At 42.0% G+C, this 25,303-nt stretch overlaps 1 protein-coding gene across 1 annotated transcript; it reads left to right on the top strand.

Moving 5' to 3' along the window:
* Nucleotides 1-2,306: 2,306 nt before the first annotated feature.
* On the top strand, nt 2,307-6,167 carry LOC139120174 (barH-like 1 homeobox protein). The gene is made up of 3 exons (XM_070684334.1): nt 2,307-3,304; nt 3,759-3,979; nt 4,852-6,167. The coding sequence occupies exons 1-3, from the start codon at nt 2,884-2,886 to the stop codon at nt 5,239-5,241; spliced, it is 1,032 nt and encodes a 343-aa protein (XP_070540435.1). The 5' UTR covers nt 2,307-2,883; the 3' UTR covers nt 5,242-6,167.
* The last annotated feature ends 19,136 nt before the right edge of the window (nt 6,168-25,303 follow it).

The raw sequence follows: 25,303 nt of genomic DNA on the forward strand, positions 1-25,303 counted from the left end.
TCAAACCATGCGCAATTTCGCTTGCTTGCTCCCCGACTAGACGCTTTTAAACCTGATTAGCTTTCTCTCGCCGTTATAGTTTCAGTAGACTGGGCTAAACAAATTCTTGCCGATGGTTTCGACGGCGAAACAGAAGCGAACATATCTCCAGTGAGCATGCATAACACAGCAAATAGTTGACGGGTGTATTGGAATCGGATGCAACCGACGGCGGGGCATAAATTTTACCCACTTCACTGCTTTTCAGTTTTCTCAAGTCGGTTCATCTTGTGCAGTGCACGCCTAACTCTAACGGTTATATTATTTTCAGGCTTTCTCGGTTTTTGGTATGCCGCCGCGGGTTAAGGGCTGATTCATTGGTTTGTGAGACATTGTTTGACGCCGTACCTAAATGTACAGGCGCTGACAACATGCCTTGGTTCGCAAGCGTACCTGAAATTTGCACGAAAAACAGAAAGGGCTTGTTTTTATGTGCCGCGGTCCATTAATGGCCAACAATGAGATACGCTATACCTCGGATAGCATTCTGTTTGACTAAGAGAGACCATTTCGGGTGTTAATGACACAGCGTTGAAGTTTGGTTTCTCCCCTGAAAGATGCAGGTAGTCCTGCATACTTTCGTTGAGTGCAGCGGCCTCCATTTTCGGCAATCATTAAAAGTCGGAGAAATCACTTTGCCGCTTTCTCTCCTGTATTTACTGCGATTCAACCCCCGGGCGAAGTAAGACGCTCGAGACTGATAAACATCTGAACGTTAAGAATAATGCGAAAACGACCTCTTAAATGTTAGTCACAGACCGTCATCAATTAACGCCTAACTTGGTTATCCAACCCAACAATCAATTACAAGATGCTAAAGTCTACCTCATGGCATTAGGCGGAGGAACTCTCTACTCACTTCGAAGGGGTGGTTCGGAAGAAAGTAGCATGCGTGTATTCCGAACGCTGTGCGGAACAAGTTTCTTGAAAGAAGCAATCAGGGAGTTAGGACGGATTCGTGACGGGTTGGTTGTTTCATTACGTCATGATAACCGATGCTCGGCCCGATGCGCACACTTCAACAAGCAAGTCAACCATCGGTTAAACTTTAATGGTGTTGTCCGCGTGCGTTAAACGCTGTATACTTATACAGGTTAGGGTCCGCAGCCACGCAAAAAAAATCACCAGGCACAGAAGTCAGCCCTACCTTTATAATCCCTTTTGCTGACTGGGGAGTTGAAATATTATTTAGTGCTGGGTGAGTCCGTGCAATATTCAACGTCAGCTGTCGTGTCCGAACATAATGATAAATTTGAGTCCACCGGTGGATTGCCAATAGATTGCTTTATAATGTTTGCCTCAGGTCTAGCTTCAAAGTTTGCATATCTATGTTGATAGCGGAAGAACCGATAAAGATCTATATTCGGTGACAGAGGACGGTGATAAAGTACAAGCTAATGAGTTTGCCTGTGTACAAAACATTCTATATGTACACATTTAATTACTATTTAACACCTCAGGCCGTACTGCTAACACTTTACCGTTAAACGTGTGCTTGAACTAGACCGGGGCGCTCTGTTTTCGGAGGGTGGTGATCAAGCTATTTGTGGCCCGGCTGAAATTCAAGTGTTTAAGGCCGACTCTGTGCTCCTTGTTTAAACGTAATCTAATATCGTTTAAGACACCACCTAAGTGGCTTTCTAACACGGTCGGTCTAGAATTCAGCCATTCTAACCAAACCCATTGTTTGTTGTTTACTTAATGGGGGCTGTCCTATCATATAGACCCCTTCCAGTTTTAAGCATTTCTTATCCGAGACACATTATGCGAGCCTTACGTTGCCCAATGATACGCTTTATTTTCATTACAAATAGACGGGGAAAAAGGCAGAGCCCTACCTCGAGCCATCGGCTCCTCTCAAGAAAACATTGTTTGAATGGAGAGAGAGGCAAAGCGAAAACGACAGCTGTAAAATTCATTAATTTGGCCCAGAGGAGAAACGTTCCAGTTACTGGAGCCCCGCCATAAGACGCTGCGGCAGAAGTCTGACTATAGATTAAAGGCCCCTTCTGCTCGCTCACCAGCGCAGCGAAAAAAAAGCGGCGAAGCGTTTGCTGAAAGGTTACGCTGAGGTTACTCCTAGCATCACATGTTTTGACCTGGTCTTGTCGAAGTTTATAATTGGCAGTCTGCGGCCATCTATCATCCGCTCTCCACTGTGTAAGGGGGTCTATTAATGGGGGTGGGACGGCCGTAGAGTGTGTTAAGTCAATTGATTGACAATGGATAATAGAAATTAGGCACGGTAAATCACAAGGAGACTCGTTATTGGTAATTGACCAATTGTGTGCCGCATTAAGTGGCTGCGCACGCTGTTTCAGAGACCTTACACTAACCGATGCCACCCAATCAACGGCGAATCTGATATGATGATGGGCCTAGAACTGAGGAGATAGCCGCTATCCCCTTGTCAACAACCGCTTTTAATTACCCTTATCGCGGACCCAATCAGTATATTGATTTGTTTAGTGTGTCAAATAATTCGGGTTGGATTGTTCAGTGTTTCTTGAGCGGTCTTTTTGTGCGCGTCAAGTGATTCAACGTAATTGAGCGTCTCCCTCAAGCCAAAAAGGGTTTGTATTGTATAGAGGCGGTGAGAATACCAAACCAGACGACAGCTAGAATTCGGCGACTCTACCTCATACCGCCCTGGCAGGCCGAGACAGTTTTCCTTTCTATCTCACCTGGAATACTGCTTTTAAGATATCGCTCACCTAGGAAACGCTCACACGCACGCGGAAACAAGGAACGGGGGTGGAAGAAGACCGGTGGCGATTTGTAAGCACGGCGAATCTTGGCGATCTGTGAAGACACACTAGTATTAGTAAACGGTGGGGCTTCGTCATGATGGAACATAGCATGCCGAAGGCCTGTCCTTCGCTTGTGGCCGTCGGGACATGGCATCCGCATATTTACGAGAGGGCTCCTAAACACCCGACCCCGTATTTTGTGGCTGATATTCTTGGCTTTCACACGAAGAGGAAACCCGAGGAGCGAAACCAAGAGGAGAGGAGGACACCTCTGTGCACCACGCGACCATGCAGCGAGGCTATTACCGTCACTCCCGGCGCAGGGCTACGGTACAGCGCGCTGGCCGTGGACTCGACACCGTGCAAAGACAAACTGCCGAATTTGGACAAGTGCGAACAGCAGAGAGTCGTGAAGGCGGAAAGTGCCGTCCAAACAGATTCGTCGACGGGCAGCGAGTCCGTAAACAGCGAGAAAGACACAGATGAAGGCGACTTAACTGCCACAGCTGAGCAAGGTACATAAGGGGTTAACAGTTAATAGTGTAATAATAGGCCATTATAGGCGAATCATTACCATCTCCTTTGTGTTAAACGGGTCCCCGTTACGTTTGCACAAAGATTTACCCTAACCCTTCGCTATATACTATGTACACAATTCTTTAGCCGACAGATTTCACTTACAAAGCTTCTACTAAATTACTTTGTATCGCAATTACTCACAATTTGTCATTGCAATTTTATTTTCGAAAAACAAAACAAAACAACTCATAATACTGAATGCGTTTGACCACTATTGTTTTTTTTTTGTGGCCGCAAACTCCGTCTAGCATCGCGGTTCAGTTAAGGTTGACGGGCAGCGACTAGAAAGCTTTGTGAGTGCCCAGTAATTCACAGAGAGAAAAAATGGTGTTTACAACCCTCCCGGAGAAAGACGTAACATCTAAAACAAAATTCCTTTCTGTACTCCAGACAGGAGCGGAAAGTCTGACAAGGGACTAAAGAGGAAAAACTGTGTCAAAACAAACGACTCTACAGACGGCAAAGACGGCGACCAAAAGAAAAAGAAAGCGCGGACGACTTTCACAGGCCGACAGATCTTCGAATTAGAAAAACAGTTTGAAATAAAGAAATATCTGTCGGCGAGCGAGCGGGCTGAAATGGCGACTCTTTTGAACGTCACGGACACGCAGGTGAGATATACACGCATTGATTAGCCAAACAAGTTTGACACTTTTTTCATGCAGCGATGGATCGATCGATAGTTACTTGATCCTACTAGTTTGGGTAGTCGGAGTAAAACTGATTAATAGGTGTTCATACAGTGAACCTTTCCTCATAACTAGGCTTTCATTTTGCCATGCTTTATTGAACAGTCAAATTTTATCCAGTCGAGAATTCCTCTTTCCGAAATAAACCCAACCGTTGAAAAGAAATAAGCACTGACATCGCTTTAGGCATATTCCCTGCATGGATCGATAAGACTTGATATACGAAAGCTAGACTTCTCACTATTTGCCTTTCTCGATTTCTCAGTGGCAGATTCAATGTCGGTTAGATGTGATGTTAGAGTTATTGTTTTATCGATTGGTCAATATATGATTACACCAATCCGCTTTCTTTTGTGTATTTTAAATATATTTTCACGTCTGGATTTTGTTGATTCCAACCACGTGTCGCGAGGCAACGGCCAGCAGACTAAGTGTGCTTGTTTTAACATACCCTGCCACTGCATGAAAACCCAATAATTCAGATAAATTCACATGAATGAGATGCCTGTATTATAGTGTAATACACGTGAATTCACATGAATCAACATGAATACAGGCTTGCTGAATACAAAAAATGGATTCTTGACTGTATTCATCTGTATATGCACTCTTCAGCTAAAATACAGGCAATAATCCATGTTAATACAGTAAGTATTATAGGGTTTTTATGCAGTGTGCACGGAAGTCAAGCACGCGTAAATTGCACGTTGATTTTTTGTTTGTCGGTACAGAGCCTTGATTTTCAGTTATCTCGGAAGTAAGTCTAGAAAATTTCATCGCTCTATATTTTCCAGGTAAAAATATGGTTTCAGAACCGAAGGACGAAGTGGAAGAAACAAGACGGCATTTCGAACGCCGAGGCTGCCGAACACAAAATCGGCGGGCCGCGACACATTGACACTGTGCGACAGAGGCAAGCGGAGCAGCGGAAAAGCGTTGAGAACTGTCAGAACCGGGGCGACGGTGGCGTTTGCGAGCAGAAGGACGACGAAGAACAGTGTAAAAAGGAACAGAGCGTCACTAAATGCAACGGCGAGGACGGGTATGACTATCAAAGCGACTTTGGCAGCGGTGCAAGCGGCTGTGTCAGCGAGGCCGAGAGTTCGGAGGAAGGTACAGCAGCCACCGAGCAGCTGACAACAGAGGACACGGGCCGTGGTCACGAGGAGAATGGTAAACCGTGAACCTGCATGTGTAAATATCTCCTAGCACCGAACCATGTATACACGGGAACCGTGAGTTCAATTTTGAACCCCCGTTTATCATGTAGTCATGTTGCATTGGGTCTGTCATATCATGCAATGATCGTCGAGGTACTGCCATGATAGCTCTACAAAGGCCACGGACCTTATTTTTTCCCAATCCGCGGGCTTGCAATAAACTTCACACCAAATCGAACCATTTTATTCGTGAGTTTTACATGCAACGACTTCCAGGCGACTGCACTCCATGCGTCAATCGATACCTTTTGGGAGGAATACGAGTACATTTCACTATCTCAGACAGCTTTTGTCCATTAAGTTTAGCTGAAGTTATTATAGACGTATTCATGGGCTGGCTGGTGGTGTATATCAGAGCTCAGTCAGGCATGCGTAGATTGACTTTGATGCCGTATAACAGCGGACTATAAAAACCCATAATGGATAATCAGACTCCATTGAAGTATGTCAGATTTCAAAATCGTTCATCATAAATTCAGCGTGTAAAAATCACTGTTCGTGCCAAATTGATCATGGGAGACACGGCCCCCCTACATGACCTCATAAATCCTGTTCGGGCGCAGTTTCAATAGAAGTCCATATTAATTAACACAGCGTAGTTCAGCAATATGCAGCAATGTAACTTTTTTTTTTACAAAGTGCGCATGCTAGACTGACTCGATTCATCATTCTCTGTGCATTTGGCCGACAAGCACATTTCCGTTACTGTTCGGGTCGTGTCAACAATGTGGTTCTATTCCATGATTAAAAGGCTTTCTTGTCAGATGGAGGTACTTTTTTTCCTGAAATTCGACTGTTTCCATCTTATTCTTTGGAAGTAACAATGTGATGATAATAACAACACGACAATAATAAAACACTCTGTTATTTGCAGTGTTGCACAGTGTCAACCTGGCTGCCTTCATTCTTGAAATTAAGGAGTTAATAACTCGCGTAATTATCATTCATGTCGTCACAAAGTCACCCCGTCTGCGCTGAACACGGGTTACTGGAAACTTAATCGAAGCTGCAGCTCTACAGCGATACAATCTTCCCCTTTGTAAAAATTGCGGCGTCGAATATAGAAAAGCAATATCGTCTGAGTCGATTTATCTAACCAATTTAGGGGAAAACTGCTTCTTGTTTCCTTTCAGGCTCGTTCCGTTATTTTTGTCGTATTGAGTTGCATTTGATTTTAGGCCCGGCATGGGTTCGCTTGTTCATCACGTGGGATGTTAATGTCCATCGTTACATGGCCGGCTGAATAGTGATTAATATATCTTATATTTATTTTTATAAAGCATTTGGAGTAACAGGGATTGAAAGGAAGCCGAGGAGTCCCTTTGTGTTGTCTCACAGTGGGAAACGCTAATAAAACCAGCGCCAGTGATGTAAAGAGTTTGTGCAGATTAAATCGTGCGTTATAGATGTAGAAATTGAATTCGTTTCCCCGCAATAAAACACCTAGCTTCAAAAGAAGGCCTTTGGTTAATATCACCGTACAAAGCGTTCTCCTCGTATTATAGTTTCTCAGACGTGTCTTACCTATTAGTCAGGCCTTTGACACACGCTGGGCATTCAGCAAATTTGTGAGTTCGCGCTTTCAAAGATGTTCTCTCTGACTTATATTAAAGGCGTCAGGAATGGAAGACGTCGGCAATTTTTTTTTTTTGCATGATTTGGTCGATTAATGTTACTAGGGACTGATTAGGCGACGCGGGGAAACGGCATGGGAGGAATTTCTCCGCTGTACAAATTTCGTTCTTTCAACCGTGAGGATTAGAGCCTCCAAATGACATTCTTTTTTTTTCATGCGGTATGGTTCCCCTGACGTACTATTCCCGCCACGTGATATTTGCCGAACTTACTCCATGTCTAGGAAAAAAATCGTTCCAAGCAAATAAGTGGTATCGCTTGTGTCAGACCCTCTAACTCGCTAAGGAATTCGAACTCTATTAAAACCTCCTTCGTTCAGCGAAGAAATAAAAACTTAACAGCTTTTGTCGACGTATGTCTGCATCAAGAAATTCAGGATTAAAAAAATGCCTGATAAAAAGTATCGTGCCACGTGATTTGAAATAGAAAATGATTCATGGATCTGCTTGTGTCATCCTTCATAGTTTTAATCGTCCAGCAGTTTGCTTTCAACAAGGTGTCTGTTACGAGTCAAATCCGCCTCTCTTGTAAGACCAAGATCAAAAGACCTTGTCAGTCTGTGTTATTTATGAAAAGCTAGGCTGCGCATGACAGTGCAACGTAATTCATATTCACAAATTTCGCAGAGTAGATTGTCTGGATGTCTTACCTAAGAAATGATTGTCTCAGAACAAACTGTCAAATTAATTTTCGATGCGAACCAGGTGAAAACTTCAGCCTCATTTACGTGTATGTACAACCATTTACATTTCATTTCGTTTCATGACATTGTTTGTTCAATGCATTATAAAGTCTCACCGATGCTTACGTCATCTTGCGTGTTGGGGTGGCAAACATAAATGTGGTTGACAAGATAGGCCGAGAAAAAAAAACTTGGCGTATGTTTCTTTCCTCGACATTTGACCAAACTAATGCGATTATGCTATTTTCATTTTTTTTACAACCACTTTGGTACAATATTACCACAACAATCATTTTTGTTTGTTTTTCACCGGCTGCAAAGCTCTTTCTCTGCATCACCAGCATTTCATTGGTACGAAGGGCAGGCATCGTCATACACAGAGGCTATTTTGAGTCTGAACTTCACTCATAACGATACCGTTCACTATTCAGATTGCGTGTTCTGCTGTCTCTTCGGGAAAGCTATGATTAGGGTTTTGTTTAACAAAACAGAAATGGCAAAAAAGACATGGCGGTTGTGACCAAAAACAATTTTTTTTTTCATACATAAGCTTAATATGATAATCTCTGCACAGGGTGTAAGACCCCTGAGTGAACAGGTCCAGCTTTTGGTGAAGAAACAGGGAAATTTTCTTCTGGCTTATATCATTAATTAATGTTAGCTGTGATATTTCATTTTCTTTTTAACACTTTGAATGGCCAGTAATGCTAACTTTTGGTAATCTTGTAATAGTTTGTTTTTGATGTCAATCACAATTTCTTCTTTTATTCCCCAAAGCATGTTGATATACACAGTATTCAATTTGTCAACTCAGCTTGCACATGTGTAAACCGTGCTGTTATTGTTGACAAGTGAATTCTGGTCCGGACTGGAATTCAAATGTAAACTATAACAGTACACTTTAAACAGAAAGACGCTATGATGTTGATAAGCTAAACAATAGGTATTTCAACATTCTCTTGGAAGTAGTCTAAGAACTTGCAATGGACATTCAAAATAAAAATAATGAAAAAATCATAACACTTTAGCATGTCATATACTGGCCCTTTAGATTTCGATTTCGAGCTCCGTCAAGTTGATGTATTGACAACAATACAGGGCGTCGACCACATGGCGTGAATTCTAATTGCTCTTGTTGATACGTTAACCACAACCATTAGAAAATCTTGTCTTTGAATTGCAGCCACACATACATTAGCAACTTAGCAATTTCGTTTCATTGATTCAAAGTACGTATTTATTAATAGATACATTTCTTACAAAGATATTTCACAGAATCCCACAATTACACTCTGAATTGATGCTAAAATACATCACAAAACCGCATAACAGTAACCTTGAGTCAAACAGACACCACTTTGAACAGTGGTGGGTTGGGCCACAAAGGTACAGAAGTTAACATACCATGGAATTTTTAAATCAAAACTCTGTCTTTTAGTAGGGAACCTTTCCATGTGTGCACTGGAATCGCAGGTCACCGCGCATTGGTATTTCGGCATTTCATGGCGCAAGTTACCGTGTTCCACGAGCAAAGTTATTGTGCACGGCACTGATGAGATGTCACTCTGAAAGACAGCTTAAAATTAATGTGTATGGTGTATCTCTCAATGTGAGGAGGTCATTTTTAGGGCAGCACTCTTCAAGTGAGGCCGCCAAGCACATGGCGGAACTGTCCGAGCGAGGACAATCGTAAAATGCTAAAATCGCATTATCACTCATTGCACATCGGAGCACGCTTGACCATCCCGTTGTGGGTGCTTGGTGAGGGTTTTACAGTAGCCAAATAATGCAGCGTGCAAGGATCGAAGACAGGAGATTTTACATGTCCAAAATGATATTCATTTTGGTCTAAACCCCTTCCTCCTCATTGGTTAAAAACAAAATAACCCTAGCCATTTTCGAATGAACGAAGAAAATGTAAAGGAAACCTTTAAATTGATCTCACTAACAATGAACGAGTAGCAGTGATGTTTATTTGATAATTTCTTATTTATTTACTTTCGATAATAAACTATAGTGCTGCTTTGTATCATGGTAAACTGTTCACTGCGCATGCCTCTGTTGTTATTGGCGAAAGTACTAATCTGAAGGTAGAGCAAGGGGTCGCTGGCATGGCAGGGTCATCACAAACACTTTTTCTTCTCCCAAAGAACCTGCCCACATGATTAACAACTGGTTACTCCCTCAGAGAGAGAGAGAGAGAGAGAGAGAGAGAGAGAGAGAGAGAGAGAGAGAGAGAGAGAGAGAGAGAGAGAGAGAGAGAGAGAGAGAGAGAGAGAGAGAGAGAGAGAGAGAGAGAGAGAGAGAGAGAGCCTAGTGCAAATGCTGGGTGTTATCATGGTAGCACGGGCCTGGAAATTGAAAGACTTAAAAATATACATTTGCTCATATTGTACTTTCCTTAAGTATACTTGAAACCATTCTTATGGAAATTAATAACAACAATCAGGGGTCGCCGTGCAAAGTTTTGTACTGGAAAGACAAATTACCTAATCCCTGTCTTAACTTTGTGGGAAAATAATTAACTTAAAATTTCTGTTTTCACATGAATGCGACTGTGAAAATCCTATTTCCTCTATGAGCATCAAGATAAACCTCAACATGTGTTAGAATAAATAGAAAGATTATAAATATGTGATATCAGTCCCCGAGGCGCATTCTACCTTAAAAGAAAAACTTTTCCCCACAGTTTGCTCCCACAAAATCTGTTTTATTTATGTTGTTTTATTTTTGGGGGAGTGGGGGTGGTATGGCGTGACCATATGCCGTCTAACTTATTAATCAAAACCCTGGAACTCACCCTTACCCTTGTATCGTTTTAATGTGCTTCCCACCATAAAATGTCTCTGTGTGGACGATTCCGGTTGCCTAGAGCCATAGGCCGATGAAGTATAGCTCCCCCCACCCCTCCACAAAAAAAGCCAATCACCATGCATGAAGTTATATATATTGAAGAAAACTTAATTCGTTGCACATAGAATGTTGATTAGGACTCAGGCAATCACGTGAACAAGTTAATTGTTCCTGATAACATGTACAAGCAAGACTGCCATCGCGTTTAGTCCAGTTTCCGTGTCCATCCTTACCCATTCCGGACAACTGATACCACCACTATTTCGTGGTTCAAGATGACCCCATTGCTTTTGTCATTTTCGATATTTCCTTGGACCTGGTAAATTTCATAGTTACCTGGAATGATAATGATTATTGGACCTGATTTGATGTCCATTGACCTTCCTACACATAAAATCGCAAAATTGGAAATCTCGCCCATTTTTGTTTTAATAGTTAGAGGACACATATATATTAAATCTTCATGTCAACTTTTAACCCTCGAATGCGAGCAGAACAATTTATCTCTCTGATCTAGTTTAATAGCACACATTACGGCCTTCTGAGTAATCGTGTATGGCATGCCAATTGTTCACACGTCACAAGTCGGGACACATCGCCCCTCAGATCAATCAAACACTGCATCTAACCACAACATATCTTGCTTATTTTAAAGTCCGCAAAACTTTAAGCATTCTGTTCATATCCATGCTACATGTCAGCGTTTGCCTGCGACAATTATCTCTGCGGTCTCCGCACATTTATTTTTTTAACTTTCCGATTCACCGTGTTTGCAAAGACCGGCCCTCGGCAGATAAGAAGCGTTTTGGGTGCTACAGTGTTTTTAGATAGTCTGTTCGCCCTAGTCTGTCGCGCGCTCTTACCAACCCGACCTCGCAGAACGACACGACAGGTCTTTACTCACAGAATATGAGTGGTACTTTGAACGAATTATTTCTGTCTTATCAGATTATGATATTGTCATGGAAACTGGGCGTTTTCCTAATAACATTTCACACCATTGATGCCACGTAAGTGGGTCACCAACGTGTACAGGGGGCAGGAGCGAGTCAAATCCCGTAACAACGGCAGTTAATCGGTGGTATGCGGCCACCTTGGGGACAAAGTTGTCTCTGTTTTAGATTGAAACGAGCAATTGACACAGAGGACACGAAGACTAATATTTTTGTCCACTACACACTTTACCTGACACACGGCTACGTGCGAAGTGTCCAAAAGTTGTATTTTATAGCACTAATTACAATCATGGACATAAATAAATGCCAAATTCCAAGGGTGTATAGCTGCGGCCTAGAGATACCACTTAAATTCAGCCATGACATTTTCTTTTAAATTTCATGTCTTTTTTATTCCGAGATGAAATACTGTGACGCGAACACAAAAGGGCAAAAGTAGGGTAGGATTTTTGAGGCACCACGCTGTCGGAGCTGGGAAAAATATATTGTCTAACCTACGGACTTCTAAAAGCGACCACACCTATACACTCATCGTCAATACGACGCCGTCACTTCGACTGTACTTCAAGATACGGCCGGTGGCGCAACGGTGAACAATTATCGCTACATCGACTGAAGAAAAATCTATCATTTTTTTGTATCAAGTTTTCAGCGATATTCGTTATTGACCAGGGCACAGGTAAACACTCAACAACACTAGCCTCATTGTCGTCAGGTTTTGGCGCGAGTACTTGGTACGATAAAAGTTCGCTCCGAAATTGACCTTACATGCCAACAAAATGTGGACGCTTTAAGGCTTTTAGTGTTAAAATTATTATGTACTAGGAATATAGTTACAATCCTCTATTTCATTAAGTATAGTTTATATTTTTGTTTTGTCTTTTATTTGTCTTTTATGAATGACGGACCATAAGATACTAAGAAGTAAAAATCTAAGTTTGTGTGGCGTCTCGCATTAAATTTTGCAAGTTCTGTCCTTCTATCTGTCAGTAGATATAATATCATGACCCCAAAAAGTGTATATTTCACCTCAATTGGGAGCAGACGAATCCCAATTTTGGCGCGCATGTGAAAAAAGGAAACGCTACTAGCTAGCACCGAGAATTAATCTCAGAAATAAAGTCGCCCCTTTGCTTCGAAAAAAAAAACGAGAACTCGTCAACTTATAGATCAGATATATGGTTTGCGGTGCACACGCAATACCCTGCCATTTCAAATTAGTCGTGAAAAATGGGTCGTCATCATCTCGTGAGTAAGATTTAATGCTCGCTGTAAATTCGACGATTTCCTCATTTCATTGACTCAAGAAGATCTACGCTGGCATTTGATGAACCGATCTCTTCAATTAATTTCCAGTATTTCAGAAAAAATAATGACCCTGCCTTTCGCAGACTTTGCTCTGCCCGTGAAGAGCAGGCAAATAGTTGAATCAACTTTAGTTTTGTCGAAACTTACTGTTCACCGCGTGCGACAACATTTTTTCAATCCTTTGTTCCCTATAGCCGTGCTTTGTGTCTTTTCCTTTGTTCCCCAGTACATGTCTGGATTGAAGTGTGACCGAACAGTTTTTTCCTTTGCGAATCACAAGTGTAATTTTCTTTCTCCCATATCTGCTTGTAAATACCATACCTGTGCAAGAGCTTGGCGTGATATTTTCACTGACATTTGGTCGAACATTTTGACTCTACTCGCTTGTCATATACAGCCACTTTACACTTTGTCACACAATGCGGCCTTTCTCACTTCTGTCGGCCCTTCAGCCCTGCCTAGCCTATCTAACTGTCACGCCACTTTAAAATATTTTGACTGTTTCTCCCACACACATGCGGTCACGGACATACACACGCACACATGATGTACGGCCACGCGTGTGCTCCTAATGCAGTCTCCGAGAGTCGGTATGCCGAAAGGGGCTTTGTGCGTGGCTCGGTGCGGTGGTTCGTCTTGAAACTACCTATCGCTGCTTATTAGGTTAAAGTGTAAATTATTCCAGTGATAACATCTGAGCCTTGAATCCGTTTAAGGTTTGCTATCTTAATGTCCCTCGAACCGTCGTGATGATATGTCAGATTCGTTTATTCGAGTATTTATGGCAAACCATTACACGATAGGAGAGAGACGTTTAAAACCTATAACGACGGAGTCGCTTTGTGTCACAGTAATTGCATGCGATGATTTTACGAGTCGGCCAATAACTTTAGCACCAGAAATATTGCCCAGTCTTGGCCAGCATATTAAAACAAACCCCCCAAAAATCCAGCGCGGTTCAATCAGTTCGCCACGGTACCCGATTCGTCACAGGCCAATCTCCCCAGCTCTAAAATGACATTAAAAGACTTGAGATGCTTTAGTTGGCTGACGGAGTAAAACAGCAGAATACCAATATGGAGCTATTATGCGTGTACTTGTATAAGGCAGAGTTTAAATGGGAAGACCCGCCATTTACATCTGAAGTGAGCTATTTTACTGAGAGAGTGGATACTATTTCACAATAGGTGGACGATTTTATTCATTCCAATCATGGTTTTTCAGTGGATGTGCCCCGACGATGATATTCGTTGAGTACAACGGACGACAGGAGGCTTCACGCCAGTCTGCCCTTTGACTTACTAACCGGGCGAGAGAGAGAGAGAGAGAGAGAGAGAGAGAGAGAGAGAGAGAGAGAGAGAGAGGAGAGGAGAGAGAGAGAGAGAGAGAGAGAGAGAGAGAGAGAGAGAGTAAGTACTTTGTGCCAGCAAAGAGAGCGTATTGCCGTATTGCTTCTGTTTTTTAATGAATTACCCTTTTCTTTCACCTGAGCTGTTTTTCTATGAGATCAATCTCTCCTCTACTGAAAACTGAGCCGCACTTCGTGGGCAGTCGAGTCGGTCTTCAGGCAGTGGACGCACTTCAAAGCCGCTGGAGAACTCGTATAAGTTCCTTTGACAAAAAAGCTGTTTACCGACCCAAGACAAGACCGTTCATTGTGTTACTTGTTGGCATTTAGGCGCAACTGACTGACTGAAAAATCACTGAAAGACCACTTTACATATCAGAAACGTGCAATCTCCTGTAAGGCTCCCTAGTTAGCCTTGCGCGTTCAGAATTTTTGCAGTCAACATCAAGCGCTCGGAGTCACCTCACACGATGATTTAGCACATTAATAAATAATAAGTCAAACAGTCCTTGAGTAAAATCAACCAGAAAAAAATGCTCACTGTTTTTTCAACATTGAGCTGAAATAATATAGACATTAAGTGTTGACCGAACCTAACGCCGATCTTTTGAGTTTCGATTCGTTTTATGATTTGAGAAAAAAAACGGAACTTGTCAATAAAGGCCAAATTTGCAAGGGCAGGTTAGAAGTTTTGAGAATAAATTATCATCTGTACTGCTGTCGGCGGATTAACTGTGGTTTGATTCTGTGTATTGAACGAGGTTGGTCAATTGATAACAGTGAAAAAAATATGTTGTTGGGTTCAAGTTGTTAACACAGAAGCTAATATTTTTCGACTAGATTACTCCCTCTCCCCTGAAACAATAAAGTACAACCAAGGTTTAGATGCCAATCTGATATTATTTATCACGGCTTAATGGGTATTACGAAGGGTGCAAAACTACCTATAACGGCATGCCGGCAATTAGATCCCCGGCGATCTTGTACAAAATCCACGATTGCATCCAATCAAGCGAGAGACATCCTGGCTGATTCCTAAATGCTCCAACTGCCTTGCTAACCATTTGAGCATTCCCGTCGTAATTTGGAGTCTCATGGTTCGTCGTTTAATCGTTTTGCTTCTCTGAACGCTCAACTTTCCTTTTTTTTCGCTACCAGCTCAACCGTACGGAACGAATGTAGAGTGCTTGTGTTGCCGTCCCCAATTTAACTCTCCCAAGTCGACTCGAATCAAGCAGCTCATCCAATAATCAAATTCGACCATCTTCATCCTCATCCCCGTCGCCAGTGATTGCTTCCGTCTCCATGACGACGGACCGTTTCTCGCGTGATTTCATTTCCTGCGGGATGAGTCGTCTCAGCCCATAATCCTCGCACTCGGTCGTTTTGTGGTTCGCAGAAATATGGAAACAGAATCTTTAAATAGGGCAAAAAAACCCGTAAAACTCATCTGCTATTCCTATCGAGACCCTGAATACGCAGTGTGAAGTATTCTTCCCTTAAAATTACCAAGCAGCTCCCCCAATGCAAGCGTATGTTTAATTTAATCTGCCTTTGTGTTTATTCAAGTTATGACTGAAACCTTAATCTGTCAAACAATATCAGCTCCATGATGTTTTACTTCTCTTTTCTTCTTCAAGTAATTTAATTACAATTGGTCTTTGCAAAAAATGGTGTAAAGAGAATTCTTTGTGAGTTATAATATGCTGGACATATCACATGGGGATGCTGACAATTTTCCCTTTCGCCCCTAGTTGAACTTCGTGGCCCAAGATCGCGCGACAGGTCACAGGTAGACAATTAAGATGAACACCAGTTTTTTATTTTCTTTTCGAGTAAAATTCACCGCAACGTGACGTAAACGGTTAGGATCACAATTAGTTCGAATATTTTTAGCAACATCATGGAGAGTTAACATCACCTGCAACACGCACACTAGAAACAGTACATGACTTATTGTTGAAAAAAACTATGAGACATTGAAATTCAAAGAGCTGCACGAGAATATACGAGATAATGATCTCCCAAAATCGTATTCACTGTTTGTCTTTACCAATCACACAAGGGAGACAAAAATATAAGTTTTTTCCACCAAGGTTCTAGCAAATGACAGTATTTTAAGAGTACTGAATCAAAACGGATGCCTCCTGAATTGAAATTAATATTTCTTCTCCAGCGAGGCGTCGCTTTATCGGGCACGAAGCCATACGTAATGTGGAAATTAATCGTTACATACACGATTGCTATCGCAATGTGAGCTCGCCCGTTGAACTCCGAGATTTCAGATTTCAAGATTTTTGAGCGATGACGTGTCTCTGATTGATAATTAAAATAAACAAGCTAATGTGCAAGCCAGTACCGCTATTGATGGCGATTAACGGTATATAAAAGTAGGATTCCTTTATCTGTTTTTATCATCGGTAGTTTATCAGTCGTTTTTGCAGTTATCGACACTTAATCATCTGTACAGGCACATGTCGAATCGTTGTGTCACGCTCAAATTTTGTCACAGTTACATGCCCTGCGTGTAAAATCCTATTTAGCGATCCAGAGGCTACACTCAGATGACGAGATAGCGCTCAGTCAAAAACGGAACCTCTCTAGCGGCAGGTAGGCAGGGTGGTTCACATTCCAACCTCGAAAAAAAAACTTTCCCTGCTTGAGCAGATCGTCTTTAGCCGGGCGCGACGGCTCTTCGGCCTGCAAGCCGACGAACAGCTTAGTTTTGAGTCAATGCTGACCCATTAGTCAATCATGTCGTGAAACACGATCCACTACCGCGGCTCAGGTGAATATTCTAAATATAAAACGTGAGCCTTATCTCTGGCTGTGAATTTTGGAGTGGGGAGGGCGGAGAGGTGCTTGTGCTTACGTGCAATTTGTGTTGTCCGCCAGCTTCCGAGGTTCCGTGAACTTACGCAATTGTACACGCTATACGTCAACCGTTTATCTGATTATGATAAGGCTTTGGTCTGTATGATCGCTGTTTAACGATATTTTAATCCGGTTGATTCGCATTGGCTGAGAAAAAACCGGCACTTCAATCATTTCAAAGAATTCGTCAACTTTTGAAATGTTTGGCATCAGTTGATAGAAACCTCTACAAATGACTAGTGTCTAGAGATAGCGACGCTTTGAAAAATGACCTTTTCATCTGATGCTCAAACGAGATCGCCCGGGAACATTCCGCCGCAGCACAGGCCGCCGTGTGACCGTTTGGCACAGAAGAAACACACATTTGTTTCCCTCCAAAAAAAATGATCATGTTCATTTCACCTTTCTCTTGATTGACTTGTCAGAACACCGGATGCTCTATCTAATGTAAACAGCATGCTTACCTCGTACAACTGAAATCTGTTTTAAATCACTAACGAATTTAACAGAATGGAAACGGACGACTCTTTCACGATAAAAAAAAGAAATGCACCCAGGTCAGGCTTATTCTGAGTCGACTAACAGACAAGCAATACGCGGGTGAACCTTTCCACGTGTTTGTCTTCGACGTTACTCAAGCACCGGCCCATTTATTGTCCTCCGGTCTTTTCTGCCGTGAAAGGTGTACTCATTAACCCATCAATTAGACCCGGTGTCTAGAACTGGAAATGCCCGAACGTGATGCGAGAATGCTACCTACACCCTCTCGAATTTCCACTCGAAGACATGCGCAGAGACTCAAGTGATGAGTTTCTATGGCGACGGGGCACCTAAAGAGAGGCCCTTGCATTTCCAAAGAATAAGGCTGTGTATTTGCCACTTTCCTGCAGAATGTGTGACCAGCGACTTTCGAAGTTTTCGCACGGCAGTTGTTGAGTTGAAATAAAATATGATCTACTAGGACTGTCAGCCAACGATTTTACAAGCGTACCGTTAGTGCCACAGTGTCAACGCCGATACCGATAATACGTCTTTAAATCTCAGATCAAGACCTTCATGTCGTTTCCTTGAACAATAAAAGAAATTGTGCTAGGTGATTAAGCTTCCCTGTCCAGGGGGAGGGGCAAGTTATAAATCACCGTTGTCCATTAACCTGCTTTATCAGATCTGAAAAGTAAGACATTCCGATTTTCCCACAGTTTAAAAATGCACGTCCTAACAGATTGGTGTCCGATTGCTCCTTCAAGTCAGATACTCTATTCGCTGATCGATTCGTCATTTTTATTATATTTTTTTCCAAACTAGTCCTTGGTTACACGATAGGTAAGAAATTTAAGGTAGAATGTGTCTCGGGGAGAGACTCTCAGACTTTCACAATTATGATAGACTGTTAGTTTTCAACTTGTGGGGGATCAGTTTGAAGCGCATGGTGTAACCTAAGTTTTCACCGGCTTTTAATATAATCGTGAAAATAGAAACGGTTTCTGTAAGGGGAAAATAAATTCAACAGGGTTAGCGGCCATTTTTAATTCCAAGTATCGGCCAATATTGGTAATTTGTTTGTCTAGAGCTATTTGCACAGTGACCCCTGATTTTTTTTCTTAATTTCAAAAGAGAAGTGTTAAAAGTTTCTTTTAACGGAAAGTCTGAGTAAAAGTTTAAGTCTTTCAAATTCGAGGCGCGTATACTACCTTAAGACATTTTCCCCTCGAGCTTTTTGAAGTGGTATCATTGCTTCTATTCGACAAGAGAAACTTGAATTTCGCTTCATCTTTTGTCATTCCACAGAGTTAGTGGAACTCTATCTAGTTTGTCATCTGCGGTGAAAACTCCACTCACGGCTTTGAATGCAGTCTGCTATCCAATACACGACGTTCTTCTCTTTGCAAGCACGACGTAGGTGTGTCAGCCGCTATCGCGAGTTTAAACTCTCAGATTTGATTGCTACATTTGACTATAATGTATTCATCGACATTTCCCAAAAAATGGTATCACTTTGATTACAGCTATCATGTATGATGATTTCAAAATATTTCACAAGTTCCCATGCGCTGTGAACTGTTTGTGTATTGTTAACAGAGATCCTCTTTTTTCTAGTTTTTTTATGTTAGTAAAATACAATTTTTGTCCTCCCAATACCATGTCAAAATACCTAGCATTGACCTTGTCAACCAAGCCTCTTTTTGTGCTATGTCTAATATTATGATTGAAAACATGTTTTTATTAACTCATTTATGAACAAGATCATTGCATATACTGTATGGCACACAACGCATTGTGCTGGCAAGGCTAATATGCTGTACTTTTGCGTACTTTTGGAAGTTAGTAGAGGAATGAGAAATTGAACCATTTTCTTGAACAAAACTAATCGAAATGGAATCAAGATTATTGAAGTGATGCACCACCGATGGTGAATGACAAAACAATTAAGCTTGCTGGGGAATCGTGCATCTTTGGTTTCATTGTATCAGCATATGATGAGCATCATAAGAATGAATTTATTCAACACTGCCGGAGAGGACTCGATTTAATCACACATGGAAAGGCAATTAACAGTGCTCGGCGAAGCGGCTCGAAAGATACCAACCGGATGCGATGGAGTCAGTGCACATCTTGTATTTTAGGTGAACCCCGATGTTCGATGTAATTTTATTGGCTCCGGTGGCATATGGTCATTCTTCTTCTTTTTCCAATCAGTATATATTTCCACGATCACTGGCCTTCTTAAAGCATCTGCGGTATAAATCACGGACCCTCTGCGACGTATGTAGATACAGTTGCCGTGTAATGCATGTCCATTGCTGCTGCCGAGGCACGCATTGGACAACGGAACAAGTGCATAAAATACCCACACAAGACAAGGTAACGGATACACCAGTCGTTGATTTGGAAACTATCGGGGAAATTGGCAGGGATCAACCGAGAGCACACCTTGGTTGCTCGGTGCTGGACTTCCCCTTTTCCAATGCACTGATTTTCTGTGATTTGAAAGCGCTGTTTATAAACCACACAGGGTTTTGCTTCCGACCAGCAGATAGAGTTTACCCATTCCGGTATTTTGTAGCTGTAACCCCGGGTAAGGTGATTAGCCTGCTAAGGTTATAACAGTTGTCTTTCACTCACTATCCTTCGCTGCAACTGTTTATTGATTTATTTTTCACACTTGAGGGCGAGGAAATGAAAAACAAACACGGTTATTCTGTGATTCGTCTCGGATCTCTACTATCGCTGCAGTGGTAGAACTCAGGTCCCGAAGCCATGGATAGGCACTGGTTCAAGTTTCACGCAAATATCCGAATATGTGTCATTTAATAGTCTGCCGACATGTATTGGATCGGTGTTAAAATGTGAAGAGTGCCCGCCTCAGCGGCCATGATACACCGTCTATTTTCAAACCAAACTCATTGAATTTGCGTCAATCTTTTTTTTTTTTTTGAAGCTGTGATCTCCTGGTTGTGATAGTTTTGCTGCACGTCGATGCCATGTTTATTCAACAAACACTTCCACAACATTCCAAACTCGGTACACGTTGGGGCCAATCAATGAAACAGTACCGCAGCAGTTTAATCTCTAATTTGTCTTCCCACCTAAAGTAAATTCAGCATCAAAAAAATTGGACCGATTTAATAATCTTTTTTATGTGAAATTAATTACTGGAATAAAGCTCGGATTTCAGCTCGGCCACAGACAAAATAAGTATCCACGTTTCATTTTAGTGACAGCTTGACGGGAAAATGGCTAAATGGTATACTCTTTCACGCTATTGTATAAAAATATGCCAAGTGCTATTTAAGATAGGCAATTTCAGAGGAAATAAGAAACGGAAAATAAACAATAACCGCAAAATAATATCTTTATTCGTCTTGCTTTATTGAGCGCGCCACACACATACTTTCCCAAAATAGATGACTCGTCCTATTAACTTCGCCACCCAATTTTACGAAGGAAAAATTGCCATAACTATTTCGGTTTTTGCGACACAGTATATATTTGTTTCTGGCGCATAATTAGTACCCTGTGACGTGCCCTGTCAGTTAAGATGTCAAGAAAGTTGCCTCATTGGTCTGTGGCGGAAACCGTTGGTGTTTTTATAGGGGTATCAATTGACTATTACGTCAATTGAGAGTGTTTGCTCGTCATACACGTCCCGAGCACAGTAATAGAGCCTTTCGCTGGACGTGGTGAACCGAGCTCGACACGACCAGCGGTGAGGCCACAGAATTGGACCGACACGCAGTCAAAAGAGTGTCAAAATGTAGTGTGACCGGCCCTGGAGACTCACTTAGATGTTACTGCAGACACACTGAACCGAATTATGGCCAACTATTTAAAAATTGTAGTAGCAAATTGCAATACTGGCAAATTTGTTCCAATCCGAATGTGTAAAATTCACAGGATTTAAGTTACCTATGCTAAGTTTTAGGTGTTATCCTTTTTATAAATGTCCGCTGATGATATTCCTGCAACTTAGTGCAAGGGACTTCAGAGGTTTAAAATTCCACGAGGTCCGATATACGCCCATTCCACCCATAACAAAACAACCGCTGCACGGACCAAGATTTTAACTTTGGGGGACAAACACGCGGCACCTTCTAAACTTACAGAAAAATATTAAATCGATACAACAGAAGGCGAGATCATTGATAGAAAAGCACGTTTCATGTCACAGTGAACGGTGTGAGTGATAATAGCGCCGAGGATACTCAAAGTAAATACTGCTACCGTCACAACCTGATTAAAATGCCTGCCTCGTGTATAGAAGTAATCACTAGGAATGTTTCTCGTTCGAACTGGACGTTTTCCATTCCAATACGGCTTTCATCACTCGAGTGGCCGTAGATAAGCTTTCAAAGCCCCTAGATGGTGTAAAGTAATATGTTTGTACGTTTTAAATTAATTCCCGATATCTGTCTGTGTGTTCTGGGTTGAAATTCAGCGCGGCCTTTCCCCCTCGCTCTGCCTAAACGATGATGTACGCCGGTCACGTCCGACGCCGATGAAAAGGTACACAGCAAAATAAGCCCGTCACGGATCTCAAAAGAATGTAAGATGTTGAAGAAATGGCTCAGTAACACGCAATATCAAGCAGCATGCCAACTCCTTAAACCTCTCGGGCGCTGAGTGGTTTGGTTATGGAGCAATTGCGATGTTAATAACAACAGGATAAACCGAGGTCTCAATTCCCCCTTCCCCGCCGACGCCGTCGTCATGAGACGAAGGGACATTTTCATCGTTTTGCCGGATCGTTCACTTCGAATCAATCAAGGGAAGCATTTAACCGGGCTAAATGGGAGGTAATGCAAAGGTGACGGCAGGAATACCACCTTTAATGGGCTCCGCGATACGGCTAATAGGCACCGAGTTTCGTTTTACAAGTGTTATTTTCAGCTCACACTGCGGACTTGCTCATTATGGGAACCTAGCCACGCCGGTGAAGAATGGAAACGCAGCCATGCATCGGCGTGCGAGCTAACCTCTTTACAAAAAAATACCTCTCGTTGACCGACTCGAATTTTTAAGGCTCAATTGATCCGTCGAGTTCACCGCTTAAAGAGGTGTACGCTTTCTGTGTTCGAGAATTGCAGACAATGCCTGAGCACATGCAGTTACAATACACCCAATGGTAAATTGACGGACGATGAGCGAAGAGGAAATTTAATGAGCGCGAAAAAAAAAAGTCAAGACAAAAATGTTAGCCCAACCTTACCAGAAATAAAGCCCCCACCCTGCGCGAAAATTTATTACAAAGTGTCATCTGATTCGTAGAATATCTGCCGACAAATAATCACAGTTAGAACATTGAATGACAGCGGAAAATTCACATACCAGCTTTGACTGACAGCCGGTGTTAGCGTGGCTGGAAATAAGTGGCAAAGCTTAAGCGCCAGGTACCATATAAGTTCACCTGGTCACCCTACGCAGTCATAAACCAACAACGTCGGCGGTTTTAGCTGTTTGCTGTTTCTCTGAAGCTGTCAAATGCGACGCTTGTCTTCATCGCTAGACATCAAATCCCTTTATCACGAGCGCTGAGAATTCTTGCAAAAAATAAATTCTTTGATCGAAGGATGATCATGATTGTACAAATTAAATTGTGGTCATCTCACCCTCTATTGTCGCTTGCGAACTGCGCGCGCATGCTCTGAATTTAATTCACACGTTCTCTTCCAGGCGAGGTATTCGGTTTGCTATCGGCTTTTGATCTCAAGCTTTCAAAATCGACGATTTTTGAAATATATTAATCCCATCCCCATAGAAAACGCGCCCTTGTTTGGAGATTGGTCGCCCATGTAGTTGGCTGTCTGAGTCGCGGTAAGTGTATGGTTTTGTTCTGAACACCCAAAGGTTATAAGTTTGAGGGTGCGCCATTGTAACTTGGAAACTGGCACGTTTAATTTGCTTAGGTACTCGTTACCTAGACCTTGAACCACCTTCTAACACATATAGACTCTGTTAGATCGTCGATTATTTTGTCTTGCACTTGATCGCACTTGTAGTTGTCCATTTCACCGCGTTCTTTGTTTGCACATAGTTCGCGCACTTACTGATCTCCCGGCCCGAAGCTCGGCCACGTTTTGTTCCTGTGGGGCGGCTTCAGCCTGCAATCGACCGGTCGGTTCGCCTCGACATCCGTATGAAGTGAAACCTAAAAGAGTAACATCACCGTTCCTGTTAAATACCATTTGTTGTCATTTTGGTCGGCATCGATCGAAGGAATGTTTCACATTTCATCAACATTTAAATAACTGGAATTGTTTCTCAGCGTCGTCGGTTTAGCCCTTCCTTGATGGACATAGTTGTAGTCTATTTCCGCTCTTCGTGGCAACACTATTGCATCCGAACGGATAACGTGTTACCGGAGGCTAAAACACCCACAAAAGTTTGTCAGTTATTATTATATCAAGAGAACCGTTGCTTAATAATTTCCTCGCTGTTATTAAGAGTCTCTTTCGTTCCACAGACACGAGAAGTGTCGTGTGTGAGTTGATAGGTGTCGTTAGTTCGGGATAAACGAGGATAAAAACGCCGTCATCAACTGGCAGATATTTCTCACGGCTGTTTAACACCGGTGATGGCACTCCCATGATCGCTGGGTATTCATGCTCGTTAAATTTCAAGATACCCTTTCCCCTGGTACTTTTCAACAAAAGGAACCCCTATTTTCAGGAAAATGGGAAAACTTAGACCAGAATACACCTTCAATATACAAAATCTAGGAGCGGGAGATATACTATCAGTTGCTGAATGTAGAAAACAGATTTAGTTTCAATGTCAAAAAACCGCTGTGATCTATTTTTGCTGTTTTCAGAAGCTTACTACATTTTGAACCACCGATTTGAACTTGTTGAGATTAAAGACTAAAACTTTACTTTTTTGTTAATTTGGAGTATCAGTTAGGTATCATTTCATGGGCAAGGCTATCGGAAATAATATCCGTTTTTCTTGGTTTCGGAAACCGAAAACATCGGCTTCTCTATGATTTTTGGGAAACGTACGGATACCCATTTTCTTATCATTTGTCACTGATGAGAGTTTAATTCATGCCGTCTTTGTAGATCATCTGCTATTATCGAGCCTATCCTTATTTTCTTTCCGTAAGGGGCCGTTGATCATGAAAACTGACGCACTAGAAACGTAATTCCTTAGTTTAGGGAGGAGGGGGTAAGACCCTAATTCATTTTGCGTGCGTCAAAATCGCTACAAGGATTCTGCTATAATGAAAAATGCAATGAAATAAAATAAGCAGTCCGTGAAACCATAACAGAAGAGTAAAGATGACAACACACATACGGAACACGTATTTGTTTGCGGTTTTAAAGTATGGACTCAACTAAATTAGATTATACGGCCTCGACGCAGTACTATTTCGGCGTTCATTGAGAAAAAATGGGACACAACAAAAACAACGGACAACCTACAAAAAACATAATTGAAACTCTGATGAAAAAGTTTAAACGCAATGTTTGGGTTTTTTTTCTATATTCCTGTTAAGGTTTTGCATAACGAAAGACAGGTTTGTATTATCCATAAGCTTACGTAGTAAACGACACAGTTTTTCTGAAACGAATTTCGCATGAAGGAGTTTCGTTTTGAGGAGGGGGTGGGATTGACTCCAAAACTACTGAATTGCGTTTCTAGAGCGTCAGCTTTTGTGATCGACGACCTCTGAGGCCATAATACTAGTCGAGAAGTCTTTATTTTTTGTTTGAATGATTACTCTCGAATTCGCTGCAAGGAAGTTGTGTTTTCCCCACAAAATATAGTATCGTGTGTAAATTCCGCAACGGCGTGACAGAACACCGGACACCCGAAACTCTGCTTTGTGTTAAGAAGAGCGTTTGATGGGAAGGTATGATGAGCTGAAGAGAA

The sequence above is a fragment of the Ptychodera flava genome, chromosome 20, assembly GCF_041260155.1.
Source record: "Ptychodera flava strain L36383 chromosome 20, AS_Pfla_20210202, whole genome shotgun sequence".
NCBI lineage: Eukaryota > Metazoa > Hemichordata > Enteropneusta > Ptychoderidae > Ptychodera > Ptychodera flava.

What these genes read in the sequence shown, in the direction of transcription:
- LOC139120174 (XM_070684334.1), top strand. Translation starts at nt 2,884, where the DNA reads ATGATGGAACATAGCATGCCGAAGGCCTGTCCTTCGCTTGTGGCCGTC. An exon ending in AACTGCCACAGCTGAGCAAG is followed by an intron (nt 3,305 to 3,758) that starts GTACATAAGGGG and finishes TCTGTACTCCAG; the next exon opens with ACAGGAGCGGAAAGTCTGAC. An exon ending in TGAACGTCACGGACACGCAG is followed by an intron (nt 3,980 to 4,851) that starts GTGAGATATACA and finishes TATATTTTCCAG; the next exon opens with GTAAAAATATGGTTTCAGAA.